The sequence below is a fragment of the Rhinoraja longicauda genome, chromosome 4, assembly GCF_053455715.1.
Source record: "Rhinoraja longicauda isolate Sanriku21f chromosome 4, sRhiLon1.1, whole genome shotgun sequence".
Classification (NCBI taxonomy): Eukaryota; Metazoa; Chordata; class Chondrichthyes; order Rajiformes; family Arhynchobatidae; genus Rhinoraja; species Rhinoraja longicauda.
Genome location: NC_135956.1, coordinates 43,597,353 through 43,618,513, shown reverse-complemented (window position 1 = coordinate 43,618,513; position 21,161 = coordinate 43,597,353). Strand labels below are relative to the sequence as shown.

The 21,161-nt window shown below is 42.8% G+C and overlaps 1 protein-coding gene across 2 annotated transcripts in view; it reads right to left on the bottom strand.

Moving 5' to 3' along the window:
* LOC144592717 (septin-7) overlaps positions 1–21,161 on the bottom strand; it is a 101,917-nt gene that overhangs the window by 66,591 nt on the left and 14,165 nt on the right. For both annotated transcript variants that reach the window (XM_078397615.1, XM_078397616.1), the window contains exon 2: positions 8,559–8,665. In XM_078397615.1, coding sequence (XP_078253741.1) covers positions 8,559–8,665 — 107 coding nt within the window. The remainder of the gene's footprint in view (positions 1–8,558; positions 8,666–21,161) is intronic.

Here is a 21,161-nt window from a genome sequence, read left to right as displayed (position 1 = left end):
GCCTGATGCAGAAACTAACAATTGTTTCCAGACAGATAACTTTTGTTTGTTCCTCAATCAATAGAATGAGGCCCTTTCTTCTTGGAATATTACAATATTTCACTTCATCGTGACATAACTGATAAGCATTTCTGGCATCCAAAATCCTGATATCGGTTGGTATATATAAAAACCATGGATTGATGTCTTCAGATTAATAGCTGCATGTAAAATATAGAGTTTATCTTCCCAAACCCATGGCAAAATATTTCTGTTAAATATATAGCCCACAAAGCCTGTTTGAAAGTTGATAGCATAAATTTGAAAAATAAATCTTAAATGCAGGCATCATATTTACAAAGAAATCTGACTTTCAATGCACTTTGAATTAAACCATGCATTTCCACAATGAATGGTCACCACGAGACACCCAAACAGGAAGCCTAAACTGCAAAATGGAACACATCTGCTCTTGAATGCAATTACAAAGTTAGGTATTATAAATGTGAAAAATATAGCCACAGTAAGATTTAATTACAACCCTCCCCTGCTATCCCTATAGCAGACTCAAAACATGCAAGTTTGAATTTTCTTTCATCACTCATTAAACCATTTCAGTGGAATTAATAATTCACCCCAATTTGGGCAGCATAATTCTCTTTTGTAGCACTTGAAGTTTAATTTCACTCAGCACAAAACACTATTCAGGCCCAGAGGAAACAATACCTAGGAGATGAAAGATATCATTAACTTCTGTAAATGAAATCCTCAGATCCTTTATACTGCTTCATAGTAACAATTACTGCTTCAAGTAATATTTTATCAGAACAATAAAATGACGATCCAATCCAAGTGTTCAACAAAGTCCCCAAAACCAGAAGCAACTGTGTGCTAGGAAAGAACTGCAGATGCTGGTTTAAATCGAAGATCAGTCAAAAGAAGGGTCTTGACCCGAAATGTCACCCATTCCTTCTCTCCAGAGATGCTGCCTGTCCTGCTGAGTTATTCCAGCATTTTGTGTCTCCGAGCAACTATGTGCTAGTTCTGCTAAAAATCACACCGAATAATAGAATGAAGCTCACCAGATAACAAGGAGGAAAGCTGAAATCGTCATCACCCAACAATTGATTGAGAAAGGAAACATGAAACAATTTCAAGACAGTACAACTAATTATTTTGATATTTTATGAACAAGAGATCTAGAACAATTTCAATATTGGTCACATAGCCATGAAAAGCAAAAGTTAACCTGTAAGCAACCTGTAGGCAGCAGCATGAAAGGCAGGGCTGCCAATTGTTGTCCAAGAAGCGGGGAACAAAATAATTGTGCACCTGTCTCATATCCCTCTAAACCTTTTCTATCCATGCAACTGTTCATGTCTTTTAAATAACTATAGTATCTGTCTCAACAACTTGACCAAGGAACTTATTCCACATTGCCACACCCTCTATGTAAAAAATGTTACTCCTCAGATCTCATTTAAATCTTTCTGCTCTCTCCTTAAACCCATGCCCTCTAGCTGTTGGTACCCCTACCCTGGAAAGAAAAAACACTGTATTCACCCTATCCCCTATGATTTTACACAACTCTCAAGGATCACTCCTCAGCCTCCTGAGTTCCAAGGAATATTGTCCCTGACTGACCAACCACTCCCTGTAGCTCAGACCATCGAGTCCTGGCAACATCCTTGTAAATCTTCTCTGCACTCTTTCCAGCTTAATGGCATCTTTGCCATAGCAGGATAACCAAACTGAACACAATACTCCAAGTGCGGCCTCACCAACATCGTGTACAACTATAACACAATGTTCCAACTTCTATACACAGTTATAGAAACAAAGAACTGTAGGTGCTGGTCAGCATCCGAAAGGACAAAAGGCATCAAACCGCATGTATCCTTTAAAATCCTCTCCAGTAACTTGCCTACCACAGATGTTAGGCTTTTGATCGAGTTCCCAGGTTGTTCTTTGCACCTCTTCCTAAAGAGGCACAGCATTGACCACTCCCTGGCACCTCACCCGTCTCACAATGATTCAAATATCTCAAACAGGGTTCCTGCAATTTCTTCTCTAACTTCCAGCAGTGTTTTTGGATTTACCAAATAAGACCCGGGAAATTTATCTTCCTTCATATGTTTTAGAATATCCAACACCTTCTCATCTGTAATAAAAAAATGTTTTCTAGACTTGCCATTAAGTATCCCTAGTCTTGATGTCGTTATCTGCAGTAAAAACAGAAATATTCACTGAAGACCTTGCCCGGCTCCTGCAGTTCCACACATAAATGTTGGTTCCTAAGGGCCCTATGCTTTCTCTAGTTACCCCTTTATTCTCCGCTATATGCTAACCATTAGCAATTTATCATATTTACCCCCGTGCCAATTTTCTCAAGCCTAGAGAATCCTTTTCATTTCGTGGTCAATTGTCAACCAAACTATCACACCAAAAATTATAATTTATAAACATGTTTTGCCTGAAATTTTAGACCAAAGTGCTAAATCCTCTGATCAACTAATTAATTTGTGAGCTCAACACACAATCAACCAGAATCTACCTTGGATAACCCTCACAAAAGACACAGGAACTGAAGAACTCCACTTAATTGCTCAAACCTGTTTTACCCCTTCATCTTTTGTGTATTATAGCCGTCAATTTTCCTTGGCTATACTCGTGTCTAGCAAAATCACATTAGATTAAGCCAACATCTAATACTTAATGTTCCATAGTTCTCTCTTTTTTTAAAATGTAGAAATGTCTATGTTTTCTCCTGAATGACTTCTTATTTCTGATATCAAGCTTATGATAACACTAATTGAAATTCTGAATAGCATAATGGCTCCATTACCCCAATAATTTCGTAAAAATATAAAATGCTATAATTTGCTTCTTGCATGCCTTGTAATACTGCAGATCAGAAGTGATCTAACTTTGGTTAAGTAAAGCAGAAAATCTAGGGCCAACATTCTATAATCCATTTTAATTACTTTTGTATCCAATCAACATGTTTTATTAATCCATGTGCATGAATTCCAAAATCTCTTTGGGCTTCCATTGATCTTTGCATTAAAAAATATAAAATTTGTTCCATTTTGGTCCCAGTAATGTCACACCTACTAAAATCATTTTGACACAACTTTAACCATTCAATCTTTGTGATCTTGAGCAGCTATCCACACCACTGAATATGCCACTGGCCTGGATGCTATCTTGGCTTTAATTACATGGGGTTCAACTTTAGTCAACAGTCACATGTCCAAATGCATCGCTGTCTACTACTGCACTTCGTTCCTTGAAATAATTAGGTTAGTGATTTATGTCTTTAAAAATCTATTTGGGCTCTTCCTAATAGGCATAATTTTCTTCCCCAAAAGGACTCGCTGAATACTATAATTTTCATTGACAGGTCCATATCTTTTTCTTGTCTCCCCCACTCCCTTCCCCCCCCCCCCCAAAAGCAAAGCGATATTCACTATTTTCTATGTAGGAAAAAAACTGCAGATGCTGGTTCAGACCTGAAGAAGGGTCTCAACCCGAAACGTCATCCATTCCTTCTCTCCCGAGATGCTGCCTGACCCGCTGAGTTACTCCAGCATTTTGTGTCTACCTTCACTATTTTCTAAAGGGGAGAATTCCTAATTTAAGAGCACGAAGGAAGATAAGAGTCGTAGCATCTATTATTTCCTCTGCTGCTCTGTTTAAATTATAAGATGGAATCCAACAGTCCCTGACAACTTGCCACTCCAGTGTCATTAATTTTTCTGGTTTTTTCCATCACATAAATTTTTGAATTCTATTCCATTTGTTATTTGTTCCCATAGAAAATCAAATACATTAGCTTCCATTACCATTGTGCAGATGAACTATGCAAGAAGTGTCATGGCTTATTTTCATTTAAAATATCACTTGCATCGATCTCCAAAAGGTTCAACAATAACTTAATACAGTTGCGAAATACTAATTTAAGGTTTCATGGTCAGTTTATTGTCACATGTACCAATTAAGGTACAGTGAAACTTAAGTTACCATACAGCCATCCTAAGTGAAAAGCAACAAGACACACAACCACATAAAAGTGAATATAAACATCCATCACAGTGGATTCCACATTCCTCACTGATGGAAGGCAATCTTCCTCCTCTTGTTCTCCCGCGGTCGGGATACACATTGCACATTTTCATTCCTCAGTTGTTTTCCTTCAGTTCTTTGTTCCTGCCCCAAAGTTTACAGTAATCATTTACTTACTTTACGTTAATTTTGTGAAATGCAGCTTTATCTACAAGTATCTAATAGTCTTACATTAAAGTATAAAATTGGTTTTGGAACACCTATTGACGTTTATTTGTAGTTTCATCCGATAAAATCTCTCCCCAATTTACTACTGTCAGCCTCTATTTCACTTTATAAACTCTGCTGTAACAAAATGTAGACTGGGTAAAAGTTATTTTTTTCATTTTAATAGATGTTGCCTCATTATCAGATTAACAACATTCTGTCACATTACCCACTCTAGTTTGGTTTGCTGCCTGGCTGGTTCCAGAAAATGCTGCTCTAAAGAACACTCCTCAGACACATACAACAAAATAAAAATCATTGTTTCTAACCTGTTCCTTTTAGTGAGAATTAAAGTCTTCCATTTAAAAATATTTACCTTTACAATGAGCCACTTTGATTGACAGGTAATATATTAGTTGTTGCTAATAGGTCTAGAAACAATGGTGGTGAGAACACAGTATTGTGTGCAGTTCTGGTTGCCCAGCTATCGGGATGATGTATTTTAAGCTGGAAAGGGTACAGCAAAGTTTAGTCACAATGTTACCAGAACTGAAGGGCTCAAGTTAAAATGAGAAGCTGAATAGCCCAGGATAATTCCCCCAGAGCATAGGAAGCTGAGGGATGACCTTATAGAACTATGCAAAATCAAGAAAGGCATATAGAAGGTGAATGGTTACAGCCGAGTCCAAACCTAGAAGCCAAAGGTTTAAGATGGGAGGGAAAAGATTTTAAAAAAAAGACCCAAGCTGCATTTGTTTCATGCAGAGCGGTGTGTATATATGTACCTAATGGAGGAAATGGTAGGTTTAGATTTATTATAGTCACAAGGACCGAGGTACAATGTAAAGCTTTGTTTTGCATGCTATCCAAACAGATCATATAAATACAATCAAGTCAAACTCAAGTATAATAGATAGACCAAAGGGGCAGATACAGAATGCAGATTATAGTCATCAGCATTACAGTGCATCAGTACCATAGACAATCCCCAATGGCTGCAATGGGGTAGAGGTGAATCAGACAGTACTCTCGTTTATGGAAGGATCGTTCGGAAACCTGATAACAAAAGGGGAAGAAGCTGTTCTGGTGTCTGATGATGCACGCTTTCAAGCTGCTGTGCCTTTGATTAGACAGGCGCAGGAGGAATGACCAGGGTGGGACAAGTCTTTGATTATGTGTAGGAAGGTAATGCAGATGCTGATTTACACCAAAGATAGACACAAAATGCTGGAGTAACTCTGCTGGTCAGGCAGCATCTCTGGAGAAAAGGAATAGTTGAAGTTTCGGGTCGAGACCCTTCTTCAGACTGACACTGTCAGAGTGAGGCCACGTGCAAATTGGAGGAACAGCAGATCCTATTTCTCTTGGGCCTCTTACAACCCAGCAGTATGAACCTTTTCCTACCTCTGGTTTCCTTCCCCCATTACTCTCAGTCTGAAGAAGGGTCCCGACCCGAAACATCACAAATTTATTTTCTCTAGAAATGCTGTTGAGTTACATCAGCCTTTTGTGTCTGTCTTGTCTTTGATTATGTTGGCTCCGTTTCCGAGGCAGTGTGGACTTAATAGTGGGAAGCCTGGTCTATGTGGTGGACTGGGCTACATCTACAACTCTGCAATTTCTTGCGGTTGAGCCAGGTACAATAGTGACATATAAATAACAATTAGACACGATAGGAAAAGTTTAGAGGGATGTGGAACAAAGCAGGCAAATGTGACTAGCTCAGTTATTTACAAATATGGTCAGCATAGATTACTTTGGCCGAACGGTCTTTTTCCTCGTAATACGACACCTAATAAATAACTTTAAAGCTCTTTTATTCCTTAATCTAAGCCAATCTAAAATTAAACAGCAGGTATAAAAACTGAACAAATATATAATGTGATAGTCGAGTGAAATTGTCCCAAATTGACGACCATTTGCCAGTGTTATTTATTCAGTAAAAACAAACTCCCACCTCTTCATCTGGCCAAGAAACAAATTTGCCAAGCCAGATTTAATCCTGGCTAAAGCGTGCAATTTGGAAAGACTTTGAAAATATTCCGTTTGGTCTATGTGAAAGTAAAAATTTGACATTTGGTTTTATTTTTAAACTACAGTGAAACATCCAGTAATATCACAGGCATTGGAATGAATACAACATGAATAAAATTAACTTAATCTTTCGTGGGCTAAAGCCAAGTTATGCCAGACAAGGCTGGTGTTAGGAGGCTGCATAGTGAGGCAATGTCTAGCAGATGCAAATAAGCATGTGGTGAAAAAAAACTGGTTCTCTTGAATCACTACAGTGACGTAGATTTTGACAACACCCCAAACGGACTTTCAAAATCAGGTGAGTCTAAACCACAGCAAAGAATTTCAATATACTATCAGGTCTTGGCACTTGTTGTGCCTTTGCTCTTGCAAGGGCCAAGGCCCTTTGAACACAAGGAATTTTGATAAATTTGCAACATAATATGAACTGAGTTTATGGGCAAGTGTCTTTTTTGTCAAAGAATCCAACACACAATAAAAACACATATAAAATAGAAGTTTTACAGCAATTTCTCGGCACTACTACATTCCAGAACTTCAAAAAATCTTCGAATGCCAAAATGGAGTCAGTCATACAGCACAGAACTCAGCCCTTCAGCCCGACTCGTCCATGAAACCCAAAATGCTCATCTAAATTCATCCCCATTTGCTCATGTTTGATCCTTATTCAAAACCTTTCCTGTCCATGTACCTATCCAAATGACTTTTAAATGTTATTATACCTGTCTCAATTACTTCCTCTGGCAGCTTATTCCATATATCCACCACCCTGTGTGAAAAAGCTGGCCCTCAGGTTCTGATTAAATTTATCCCCTCTCACCTTAAACCCAAGCTTTTTAGATCCTGATCCCCCAACCCTGGGAAAAAGACTGTGCATTCACACTCTCCATGCATCGCATGATTTTATACCTCTATAAGATCTGCCCTCAGCCCTTTGGGGATAATGATCATAACTCAAAAGGTTTTAAGATTCTTTTGAGCTTTCTGTCCTGGGCGTCTTCCATTGCCAGAGTGAGGCCACATGCAAACTGAAGGAACAGTGCCTCGCTTGGATAGCTTACAACCAAAATGGTATGATCATTGAATTCTCCAAATTTAAATAACCTACAACCCTCCCCTCCCCCAAGGATTGAAGAGTTGCGAATTGTGTAGCTAGAGGTGTAAGGAGGTGGGGAGGGAGAAATAGGTGTGAGTTAAGGTGAGGCAGAGTGAAGAGAATAGAAGGGGGTGGCGGTTGTTACCCAAAATTGGAGAATTCGATTTTTTTTACCATTGGAAGCTACCCAAGTGGAATATGAAGTGCTGTTCCTTCAGTTTGCATGTGGTCTCATTCTAGCAATGGAGGAGGCCCAGGACAGAAAGGTCAGTAGGGAGACATAAAATGCTGGAGTAACTCAGTGGGTCAGGCAGCATCTCGGGAGAGAAGGAATGAGTGACGTTTCGGCTCGAGACCCTTCCTCAGTAGGGAAATGGGAAGAGGAAATACAATGATTAGCAACTGGGAGGTCTGGGTTAGGGGGTATTAACTATAGTCAGACTTTGATTGATTTTCCTTGAATGCCGGAGGTTGAGGGGAGATTTGGAAAATATATATATTTATGAGTCTCGACCCGAAACGTCACCCATTCCTTTCCAGAGATGCTGCCTGACCCGCTGCGTTACTCCAGCATTTTGTGTCTACCTAGGCAGTCAAAACCTTTTCCCCCGGGATGGAAATATCAAATACTAGAAGGCATAGTTTTAAAGTGAAAGGGGCAAAGTATAGAGGAGACGTGCAGGGCAACATTTATTTTTTACACGGAGTGCTTAGAACGTGCTGCCAGGGATGGTGGTAGAGGCAGATATAATAGTGGCCTTTAAGAGACTTTTGGATAGGCACATGGACATACAGGGAATGGAGGGAAATTGATTGTGAGTGGGCAGATAAGAGCTGGTCTTGACGTCATGTTCAGCACAAAAGGGCCTATTCCTATGCGGTATTGTTGTATGTGCTGTTATAATTCCGCTGTACTGTACAGGCTTTTTACTGTACCTCTGTAAATGTGACAACAAACTAAACTAAACTTCTGAATATATTGGGTTGCTTCTTCCATTGTGGGCATACTAATCTTTATAGAAAGTGAATTTGCCAATAGATCAAAACTGGGATATACTGCTTTAAAGATTCATTGATGATAATCATTGCGAAACAAATTCACAGCAAGTACTTCAAATCAAAGTAAACAGTGTAAAAATAAACCAACAAACAAGTGGTTTGCAGATTGATGACATACCATAACTGTTTTTTTAATCCTATGTGAAGGACCTGGATACTCTGATGAATACAGGTCCGTCAGAAACAAAGAGTTGATGAGCGTTGACTTCCCTAATCCTGATTCACCTGAAAAATAAAGTTGAAAAAGGTTTAGTGTCAGGTAACTTAAACGCATTATCAAGTCTTTGAGTTTTGATCCTCTTATGCCATAAATTTTTGAAAGGCATTCTGCTTAACAGTGATGTCATTAAAATAAATCAAAGTATGCGCATATGGTGGGAAAGGTTCCTGCTTTCCACTGTACAATTACGTCCAACACTTTTCCGTGTCTCCCTATTTGAAAAGACACAAAAAGTGTTTATTTAACCTGCAAAAATGAATCACATTTATCCCATTCCAATTATCTTCTTGCATTGAATCTGAAACCTCTCTGCATCCTCCTCAAAGCCCAGTCTGCCAGCTAGCTCTGTATCATCAAACTCTGCCCAAAACTGCAGGAATTTGTACTTGCTGCCTCGGGAAAGCAACGAACATAATCAAGGACCGTTTTAATCCTGGTAATTTTTTCTCCCCTCTCCTATCGAGCAGAACACGAAAGTTGCAAGTTTCAGCACATTGCTCCAGATTCAGGAACAATTTCTTCTCCATTGTTATCAAATGAATGGTTCTCCCATAAACTAGGGAGTATCACAAAATGCTGGAATAACTCTGCGGGTCAGGCAGCATCTCAGGAGAGAAGGAATGGGTGACGTTTCGGGTCGAGACCCTTCTTCAGTCTGAAGAAGGGTCTCGACCCGAAACGTCGCCCATTCCTTCTCTCCTGAGATGCTGCCTGATCCGCTGAGTTACTCCAGCATTTTGTTATACCTTCGATTTGTACCAGCATCTGCAATTATTTTCCTACATAAACTAGGGAGTAGTCCAAATCTTCCACCCTATCTCATGGTAGACCTTGGTCGTTTTTCTCCATAATTATAATGCTATAATTATATAACACTTTGTTCTGGATATCTGTTATATCTGTCACTATCTGTTATACTTTTGTATGGCTTGATTGTACTCAGCTTTAGTATGATTTGACTAGATAGCACAGAGCAAAGCTTTTCACCTATCTGGGTACACTTGACAATGACAAACCAATAAAAACTTTAGCCAATCGCTGGTAAATGGCATAAAGGCTGCATCTCAATATCAACCCCCCCTCCCTGGAGTCCCAGTGGTCATAGCGCCTTTCCTGCTTTTTCCTGCTTTCGGTCTAATCGATTCACATCAGAATATTACCCCAGCACGCTCTAATTTTATTTAATCTTCTCTTGCATCATACCTCATTGAAAACTTAAAGATGTCCAAGTACATCAATCAACTGAAGAAATGTAATCACAACTGCAATCATTTGAATTAAGGCAGTTCAGTTATCTCTGAAGAATAATTGGAACATGAGCCTCAGTTCCACTACCACATTAAATACAGTTAGTGTGATAGAGCTACACAGCACTGAAACTGGCCCTTCAGCCCAACTTATCCATACCCACCAAGTTGCCCAATCTACCTGCCAGCACATATTCTTGAAATCTTTCTATGTATGTACCCGAATCAAACTCTACCCTTTATTTGGCATTCCACATATGCACCACCCTCTATGCAAATAGTTACAAAATTGTTGGTACATGTGTTTAAGGAAGGGCTGTAGAGATGGTGGGTGGTTTTACCAGTTATGCATGTTTCCCCAGAACTAAGCTGCATTATAATTTGAAGGTCCAAATATCAAATACTGGGGAAATTCAGCAAGTCAGGCAGTATCTATGGAGGGAGAGGACAGACGACATTTCAGGCCAGAATCTTTCTTCAGACTGATTGGATTAGTGGACGAGAAAGCTGGGGGAAAAAATGGGGGTGGGGCAAAGCCTGTAAGATATAGTTAGATTCAGGGGAGGGGCAGGCGGGTGGTGATTAGAAAACTAGTGGTGCATGCGACTGGGTGAACACAAGGCTGATAAGAACAACACATCAAATGCCAAAGTCATCTTTAAAACAACCCCTTTCTTGAAGGCAAACGCACATATACGAGACACAAGATGCGAACATTTCACTGAGAACCCTTGCTACAGCACTGTTGTCAGAAACATTCCAAAAATTCTTGCAATTTTTTTTGGTGCCAAAACAGCCCTGTCTATCCAGCAGAGCTTTGCTGGAGACATTCCTGGAACAGATTACCAGACCAGATTGAGCCATCGGTGCTTGAAAGTCCAAACAAGACTTACATTTTTGTGTGGTCAGCAATTTGACCTGAACCATGAAGTAATGACAAGTGGTGATGCATTATCAAAAACTGCTAACAATGCTCATTAGATTTTTGAATGTATTTCAGCAAATTTAAGAAGTGTGTATTTGAATAGTCTCAATTATATTCAACATGGATCAATTTGTTAGCCTAACTACTGAGCATATCAAAAAATCAGTAGAGGAAATTTAAATAATGGACAGTGGTCCACAAATGCTGCCTATACGTTTTATTCATGCTAAGAACCAGTACCCTACCATAAAGATATTCACGAATTTAAAAGAAACTACCATACACAATAGACAATAGACAATGGGTGCAGGAGTAGGCCATTCAGCCCTTCGAGCCAGCACCGCCACTCAATGCGATCATGGCTGATCACTCTCAATCAGTACCCCGTTCCTGCCTTCTCCCCATACCCCCTCACTTCGCTATCCTTAAGAGCTCTATCCAGCTCTCTCTTGAAAGCATCCAACGAACTGGCCTCCACTGCCTTCTGAGGCAGAGAATTCCACACCTTCACCACTCTCTGACTGAAAAAGTTCTTCCTCATCTCAGTTCTAAATGGCCTACCCCTTATTCTTAAACTGTGGCCCCTTGTTCTGGACTCCCCCAACATTGGGAACATGTTTCCTGCCTCTAATGTGTCCAATCCCCTAATTATCTTATATGTTTCAATAAGACCCCCCCTCATCCTTCCAAGTTCCAGTGTATACAAGCCTAATTGCTTCAGCCTTTCAACATACGACAGTCCCGCCATTCCGGGAATTAACCTAGTGAACCTACGCTGCACGCCCTCAATGGCAAGAATATCCTTGTTGTCATAACACTTAAACCGCCTTATCTGGACCAAGATGGAGGCTTGCAGAATCAGGGCACACATCAAAAACCCAATTTGAAAGGCTTTGCTGAATGGCAGATGAGTGGAATAACTGACAAAGGCTAGAGATGAATGGGAGACAAAAGGGTGTATAAAGTATAAAGCCAGAGAGAAAGGTATTGGGGACCAAGGATGGGAGATGAGCATACGAAGGAGGGGAATGGGAGATGATGGAAGAAATATGTTCGCAAAGGAATGGGATGCGTAAATGGAAAAGAGGGAGGATGGGATATTACTTGAAATTGAAATTCAATATTTATACAATTGGGGTGTACACTAGCCAAGCGAATTATGAGTGCAAATGAATGAAAGAATGGATCGACTGGGCTGGATCGAATGGTGGTGCTGGCTCAAAGGGCCAAATGGCCTCCTCCTGCACATAATTTCTGTTTCTATATTGATCAAAGAATGGATCGACTGGCCTTATATTGAACAGGAGGGCAGGTTATTATCTCAATGGTAGGAAAGAAAACTGCAGATGCTAATTTAAATCGAAAGTAGACACAAGCTTGTGGAGTAACTCAGCGGGTCAGGCAGCATCTCTGGAGAGAAGGAATCAGTGGATCCATCACAGGAGACAGACTAATGACCGACATCTACTACAAACCGACTGACTCCCATAGCTAAATTGACTACACTTCTTCCCACCCTGTTTCCTGTAAAAACTCTATCCTCTGCTCCCAATTCCTCCATCTACGCCGCATCTACGCCCAGAATGAGGTGTTCCATGCAAGGCGATGTCCTCATTCTTTAGGAAACGGGGGTTCTCCTCTTCCATTATAGATGAGGCTCTCACTAGGGTCTCCTCAATATCCCGTAGCTCCGCTCTTGCTCCCCCTCCCCCTATTCGTAACGAGTCCCCCTTGTCCTCACCTTCCACCCCATCAGCCGTCGCATACAACATATTATCCTCCAACATTTCCGCCACCTCCAACGGGATCCCACTACTGGCCACATCTTCCCATCTCCACCCCTTTCTGCTTTCCGCAGAAATCGTTTATTCCGAAACTCCCTGGTCCACTTCGTCCCTTCTCACCCAAACCACCCCCTCCCCAGGTACGTTCCCCTGCAACCGCAGGAGATGCAGCACCTGTCCTTTTACCTCTCCCTTCGACTCCATCCAAGAACCCAAACAGTCTTTCTAGGTGAGGCAGAGGTTCACCTGCACCTCCTCCAACCTCATCTACTGTATCCGCTGTTCCAGGTGTCAACATCTCTACATCGGCGAGACCAAGCACAGGCTCGGTGATCATTTCGCTCAACACCTCCGCTCAGTCCGTCTCAACCAACCTGATTTCCCGGTGGCTCAGCACTTCAACTCCCCCTCCCATTTTGGCCTTTCCGTCCTGGGCCTCCTCCATTGCCAGAGTGAGGTCCAACGCAAATTGGAGGAACAGCACCTCATATTTTGCTTGGGTAGTTTTGCACCGCAGCGGTATCAACATTGACCTCTCTAACTTGATAGTCCCTGCTTTCGCTCTCTATCCCCTCCCCCTTTCCAGTTCTCCCACCAGTCTTCCTGTCTTCGACTACATCCTATCTTTGCCTTGCCCCATCCCGACATCAGTCTGAAGAAGGGTCTCGGCCAGAAACATCACCCATTCCTTCTCTCCAGAGATGCTGCCTGACTCGCTGAGTTACTCCAGCATCTTGTGTCTATTATCTGAATGGTGTCAGATTAGGAAAAGGGGAGGTGCAACGAGACCTGGGTGTGCTTGTACATCAGTCACTGAAAGTAAGCAAGCAGGTACAGCATGCAGTGAAGAAAGCTAATGGCATGTTGGCCTTCACTGCGAGAGGATTTAAGTTTAGGAGCAAGGAGGTCCTACTGCAGTTGTATAGGGCCCTGGTGAGACTGCACCTGGAGTATTGTGTGCAATTTTGGTCTCCTAATTCTTGCTATTGAGGGAGTGCAGCGTAGGTTCACCGGGTTAATTCCCGGGATGGCAGGACTGACATATGATGAAAGAATGGGTCAACAGGGCTTATATTGATGAAAGAATGGATCGACTGGGCTTATATTCACTGGAATGTAGAAGGATGAGAGGGGATCTTACAGAAGCATAAAATTCTTAAGTGATTGGACGGGCTAGATGCAGGAAAAATGTTCCCAATGTTAGTGGAGTCCAGGACCAGGGGTCACAATTTAAGTGTAAGGGGTAAGCAATTTAGGACTGAGATGAGGAAAACCTTTTCACCCAGAGAGTTGTCAATTTGTGGAATTCTCTGCCACCGAAGGCAGTGGAGGCCAATTCACTGGATGTTTTTAATTGAGAGTTAGATATAGCTCTTAGGGCGAACGGAATAATGGGAGAAAGCCGGAACGGGGTACTGCTTTTGGATGATCAGCCATGATCATATTGAATGGTGGTGCTGGCTCAAAGGGCCGATTGGCCTACTCCTGCACCTATTTTCCATGTTTCTATGCTGTTCCTCCAGCTTATGTGTCACTGTGGCAATGGAGCCCATGAGCAGAAAGCTTGACACAGGATTGGAAAGGGATGTTAAATGGTTAGCGGGCCTTGGCAGAAAGAGCGCAAGTGTTGGCAACCTAGTATATGCTTGATATCGACAATCTGAAGAAGGTTGTATCTGGAGCACTGAATGCAGTAGCCAAGGTTTGAAGAAGTGCACGTGAACCTGTCTAACTTGGAAGGACTGCTGGAGTTGCTGGATTGAAGCGAGTGAGTAAATGTTGGGACTGGTATCACATCTCCGGCAATTGCAGGGACAGTGGCTGGTGAGCGGGTTTATTAGATGGGAAGGGATGAGTAAGCTAAGGAGTTGCAGAAGGAGTGTACAGAAACTGGAAAGTGATGGGAGCAAGAAGATGTGACTGGTGGTGGCATCACATTAAAGGTGCCAGATGTTAGTGGGGATGCAGAGGTTAGTGGAGTGAAAGGTTTGGATCAGGAGAACTCTTTCCTTGTTCTATCTCGGGGGAGCAAGAGCTAAATTACAGGAGAGCAGACATGGACGATGGTTCTAACCATAACAGCTGGGAAGGAAACCATGTTTACTGGGGGAAAAGAGCATTTTGGATGTGCTAGAGTGAAAGACCTCACCTGGGAAGCAGATTTGGCAGAGACAGAAAAACTGATATCAAAGGATTGGGATAGCCAGTTTTGGAAGAGATGTTGTCAAGATAACTGTGGAAGTTGATGGGTCTGGTGTAGACATCAGTACATACCCTTCCCCTTGTGATGGAGACAGAGATTGAGAAAAGGGAGAGTGGTTCAAATGATTCTCCGTGAATTTGTGGGCAGGGTGGAAGTTAAGTATTGAAATCAACAAGTTCTGCATGGTGTAGGAAGGAACAGCAGATGCTGGTTTAAACCGAAGATAGACACAAAATGCTGGAGTAACTCAGCAGGACAGGCAGCATCTCTGGAGAGAAGGAATGGGTGACATTTTGGGTTGAGAACCTCTGAAGAAGGGTCTCGACCTGAAAAGTAACCCATTCCTTCTCTCCAGAGATGCTGCCTGTCATGCCGAGTTACTCCAGCATTTTGTGTCTATCTTAAGTACTGCATGGGTGCAGGAGGCATCAATATTGCTGAAAAAGTTGAGGAATGGAATCAGGGTACATATGGAACAAGCAGTGTTCAATATAACAAACAAAAAGATAAGCTTGGCTGGACCCAGGCAAGTACCAATGGCCACACCTTTGACCTGAAGAAAGTGCAAGGAGTAAAAAGAAGTTGTGATTGAGGACAACTTCATTCAGGAGGAGGGGAGCATTAGCTGAAGGGAACAGATTAGATCTCTGTTCAAGGAAGAATCAGAGCTTCATGAGTGTACAGCAATAGAAAACAGGACTGAGCACACAAACCCGAGAGGCACTAGTGTTGAGGGTCAAGGTGGAGGAACTGTTATGACCAAAGCTAACCCACTGACAGTTATTAGGAAGCTTACCATTCTTATTGTTAAGATGATCCAGGGCTGAATATAGTGCAGGAAGGTTGCGTCTTCTTTGAACCTATTTTTCCAGTACACAAATTGCAGGTCAAGATTGGTGAGGTGTGGGCTCGTTTTCAAAGGACTTTGGTTAATGTGAGAGCTCCCGAGGAGAGATCATCAAGACAGATCACTATTTCGTTTGTGCGCTGGAATAATGCAGATTTCCTTGAAGTTGAAGGAGATTATTGAAGTGAGAGGCTGAGAAAGATATCAAAGACTGGCCAATTGATTGGCACACAATTTCAGAACTCATCCAGGGGCTTCAGCTGGGCCAGCCACGTGAAAGCAGATTTGACTTCCACCACTGAGTGCAAAAGAAAGAGCCAGCAAGAGATGAACACCCAGGTGGAGCTTTGATTGCCTGTTCAAACACAATAAACCTTTGTTTTAAAGGACCCCTTTATAACGGATTTTGATTATAGTGGACGGATCTGCCAACCCACCACCCGGCTCACATGGCCTTCCCATGTGAGCTCCTGTGTCTTCCAAGCTCCTGTGTCTTCCAAGCTCCTGTGTCTAGAGTTTACACATTCTCCATGACCACATGGATTTTCTCAGAGTGCTCTGGTTTCCTCCCACATCCCAAAAGACCTGCAGGTTCTGGCGCCGTCCTGGGGGCGGAGTTCGATTCATGGAAGATGGTCTTGGAGGGGAGGATGCTCCTCGAACTGCGGAGCATCCTGGGCAATGCAGCTCACCCCCTCCATGACACTTGGTCAACCTGGAGTACCTTCAGCCACAGACTGGTTCCACCAAGATGCAGATCAGAACGCCACAGGATCCTTCTGCCCTGTGGCTTTACAAACTTTACAACTCCACCACCTTCTGTTGTGGGCTAGAATGAGACCGACTCCCCGTTCCCTGTCCCCCTCCCCCCCCCCAATCTTTGCACATCTCCCAAGCCTTTCGACTCATCACTTTCATTTCATGTTTCATGTATTTTGTATTTTTAAGACTGTTGGCAGATCAATTTCCAGCCTGGGATAAATAAAGTTCTATCATATCGTAGATTTGTAAGTTAATTGGCCTCTAGAAATTGGCATCAAGAGTGTACGAAGTGGAATAACATAGAACTAGTGTAACATGTGACCGATGGTCAGCATGGACGCAGTGGGTGAAGGGCCTGTTTTCATGCTGTATCTGGACAGAACCGCCAAGCCACCTCCCGGCTCACATGCCCATCCCTGCTCCGGCTTCCAACGCAAGCCCCTACTCGTAAAGTGCACCAGTGAGCCCTCCTTCACCCATCGCACGATCCCGTCAGCTTGGCTGTCGTTGTGGCTCACAGTGTTGGCTCTGGGGGACAGCTCTTTCTTCAGGTCGCCACCACTGTCAGGACATGTTCAGTCACAGTGGGGCTCCCTCCCCTCTCACCTTCTGCCACTTCTCTTCTGTCAGCCCATGTATTTGGCTGCTGCCTTCTCCTCCTTCTTCTCCCATTGCTCTGTCCACTCAGCCTCCTTTCCCCCTCCACCACCGCCACCTCCTCCTTTTCCTTCTTGCCCAGAGTAAAGTGTGGGAGTTTCTCAGCAGAATGAATCAGTCTGATGGATCCCAACATCACCTCTTCTTCGTTCTCCAGATGCTGCCTGACAAGCTGAGTCACTCTAGTATTTCGTATCCTTTTGTATATTAACCATCCTCTGCAGTTCTTTGTTTCAACTACAATGGTAATCCCTTAATCGTTTATAGTGGACAATCGGCAATAACGGATACCACTCCCACTCTCCCTCCCCTGTTGGCCATTATAACGAGGGTTTACTGTAAAAGGCATTAAGCTCATCCGGCAGAGTTACATTGTTGTCAGAGATCATTCCTGACTGACTGGCTTCCAACCAGTGATGGTGTTCAGACACTGCCACAGACCCTGGATTCCACTTGATTAAATTCAGTCTCCTGTTTTTTTGCAAGTCTCCTTTGGCATCCTTGATTGCTTGTTGTAGAAAGTATTATCTTACACCATTCAAACATATAAAAAGTCTCCCCTGGTACTATTTGAAGGAAAACGGTCCTTTCAAATATCCTAACCCAAATCCATCAACCAATCTTGTTAAACCAGCTTCACTGACATTGACATGAGCAGTATGTGGAATATTGTGTGTGAGCTGGCTGCTGCATAACCATGTATTACAAATGTGACATCATTTCAGAAATAGTGTATAGATGCAGAATTCTTTGTTACATCTGGAGACCATAAAGATGCTACATTTGTACAAACGGCTTCCCTGCTTTACAACAGAATCCAGGGCTCTGTCTAGGGCATTTATTTGGAAGAACTGATTAATGTGATTTTTTTTCTACATATCTTTGTATGAGTTTATCTTTCACAACTGTTAGTCCAAGAGATGGTACAATCTTCAGTGAACCTGAGAAAGAGGGAAAATATGTTTGTTCCACGATTTTGAGTAATTCTTTTCCCATATGGCTACACATTCCAAAAGATGGTTCACAACTAAAGTCACAGTTGGGAGGGAAATATCCCTCATGATTGACAAAGAATGAGGCAGTTGAAATGAACTGAAGTATCCCAGGCAGGAAACTCAAATTACAAGCATCATTTCCAACTACACTCAGGCTGCTGTTCAGCTCAGCTGTGTCATGTCAAGTTATCTTGGAACAGCACACATCTTCAAAGTAATTCAGCCTTTTCTATAATAGTTCATATCGATATTTTTCTAAAGATTCTATTAGATCCCCTATACAAAACTAGATTTTCACCCAAGGTAGACATAAAATGCTGGAGTAACTCAGCGGGTCAGGCAGCATCTCTGGAGAGAAGGAATGGGCGACGTTTTGGGTCGAGATCCTTCTTCAGACTGATGTTAGGGGATGGGGCAGGACAAAGATAGGATGTATTAGGAGACAGGAAGACTGGTGGGAGAACTGGGAAGGGGGAGGGGATAGAGAGAGAAAGCAGGGACTATCTGAAGTTAGAGAAGTCAATGTTGATACCGCTGGGGTGTAAACTACCCAAGCAAAATACGAGGTGCTATTCCTCCAATGTGCGCTGAGCCTAAAGGGCCTGTCCCACTTAGGCGATTTTAAGGCGACTGCCGGCGACTAGGCTGTCGCCAACAGTTCGCCGGGGTATCGCGGTCACGATCGTGAGGAGTCTTCCAAAGATCGTAGTGGATCTCGGCGCGTCGCCGAGAAATCAAATGATTTGAAATCTCTCGCCGACAGCCAGGCATCGTAGCTTATTGCGGTCGCTGTCACATGCTGTCCCCAGGTTTGATAGGTTCTCTTAAGATGCATTTAGAAGCACATAATATTAAAATAAGTAAAGTCATTTAAAAATACCATAAAATGCTTGTGTTTAACCAATTTATTTACCGTCAGGACATTTGACAGGTAGATTGGAGGCGACAGTTTGACGGTCAGGTAAGCGTGGGAATTTACGTGATGTTTTTGGCCTCAGCTATTACATTTAAAGTGGGCTCCAAACCCAGATATTCAACCCAGAAACCAGATATGCATCTCCCTTACATTTTCAAAGAATGCCCACACACTTTTCACAAAAATCCACTTAACCACTTTTTAATACAGCTATTAGTAAACTGGAAGTAAATCCTATTTATTCCTTGTTACAGTGAAGCTTGTTTTTTAAGTAACCCATACAAGGTGTTATAGTTCAAAACTCTCAAGTACTTACCAACTTGTCAGTGATTTCAGCGAAAACCAGGACGCCGGAGAAGCATTGACAGCGTGGGAATTTTCAGAAGACGCTGTAAACTCGACCTGACTCGGCATTGTCATGGTCATTGTCATCGGGTAAAAGAAAAGTTTGGCGATCTGCTATGACTTAGACGACTTTGACAGTCGCCGGCAGTCACCAAAAAGATCGCCTAAGTGGGACAGGCCCTTTACTCTGGCAATGGAGGAGGCCCAGGCCAGAAAGGTCAGATTGGGAATGGGAGGGGGAGTTAAAGTGCTGAGCCACCGGAAAATAAGGTTGGTTAAGACGGACTGAGCGGAGGTGTTCAGCGAAACGATCGCCGAGTCTGCGCTTGGTCTCGCCAATGTAGAGAAGTTGACACCTGGAACAGCGGATACAGCAGATGAGGTTGGAGGACGTGCAGGTGAACCTCTGCCTCACCTGGAAAGACTGTTTGGGTCATTGGATGGAGTCGAAGAGGGAGGTAAAAGGACAGATGTTGCATCTCCTGCAGTTGTTGGGGAAAGTACCTGGTGGTTTGAGTGGGAAGGGACGAGTGGACCAGGTAGTTTCGGAGGAAACAGTCTCTGCGGAAAGCAGAAAGGGGTGGAGATGAGAAGATGGGGCTAGTAGTGGGATCCCGTTGGAGGTGGCGGAAATGTTGGGAGGATTATATGCTGTATGTGATGGCTGATGGGGTGGAAGGTGAGGACAAGGGGGACCCTGTCCTTGTTACGAATGGGGGCAGGGGGAGCAAGAGCGGAGCTGCGGGATATTGAGGAGACCCTAGTGAGAGCCTCATCTATAATGGAAGAGGGGAACCCCCGTTCCCTAAAGAATGCGGACATCTCCGATGCCCTTTTTTGGAACACTTCATCTTGGGCGCAGATGTGGCGTAGACGGGGGAATTGAGGAAGTTTTTACAGGAAACAGGGTGGGAAGAAGTGTGGTCAAGATACAAACCTACTGACTCCCATAGCTATCTTGACTACACTTCTTCCCATCCTGTTTCCTGGCAGAGCATCATCATCTAGAAGATACCCAGCAAATGGCGATGTCCATGAATCGCAGACTTCCAGTTGTCATTCCATGCAAAGGATATGCAACAAAATACTAAACATGACTACTTTCATTTACATGACATTGCTGTGTCCCAAACATTATGGTGCCCTGAAATGTGGGGACTATGTATAAACACATCTTACCCACTTGTCCACATCTTCCCATCTCCACCCCTCTCTGCTTTCTGCAGAGACCGTTCCCTCTGCAACTCCCTGGTCAACTCGTCCCTTCCCACCGAAATCACCCCTCCCCAGGTACTTTCCCCTGCAACCGCAGGAGATGCAACACCTGTCCCTTTATCTCATCCCTCGACTCCATCCTAGGACTCCAACTATCTTTGCACCTCCTCCAACCTCATCTGATGTATCTGCTGTTCCAGGTGTCAACTGTATATCGGCGAGACCAAGCGCAGGCTCTGCGATCAGTCCGCCTTAACCTACCTGATCTCCTGGTTGCTCAGCACTTTAACTCCCCCTCCCATTCACAATCTGACCTTTCTGTACAGCTTGGCAAGAAAACAATATCCATAGCATAATAAATATTTTTTAAATAGATATTAGAACAAATTTTTAAAATGGCAACTTCAGTTTTCTTGTTTCATCAGAATAGGTTACACTTCTAGTTATGCCTTCAAATATGCTTTGGAAACCAAAGCCTAATTTCCTGTCACATTGCAATGCTGTGGTTTGCACTTATTCAACAATCAGGAAACGTGTCATAGGTGCACATCTACAGAAGATACATAACAACAAACCAAGTCACTGATGAAATGCACGCAGAATTC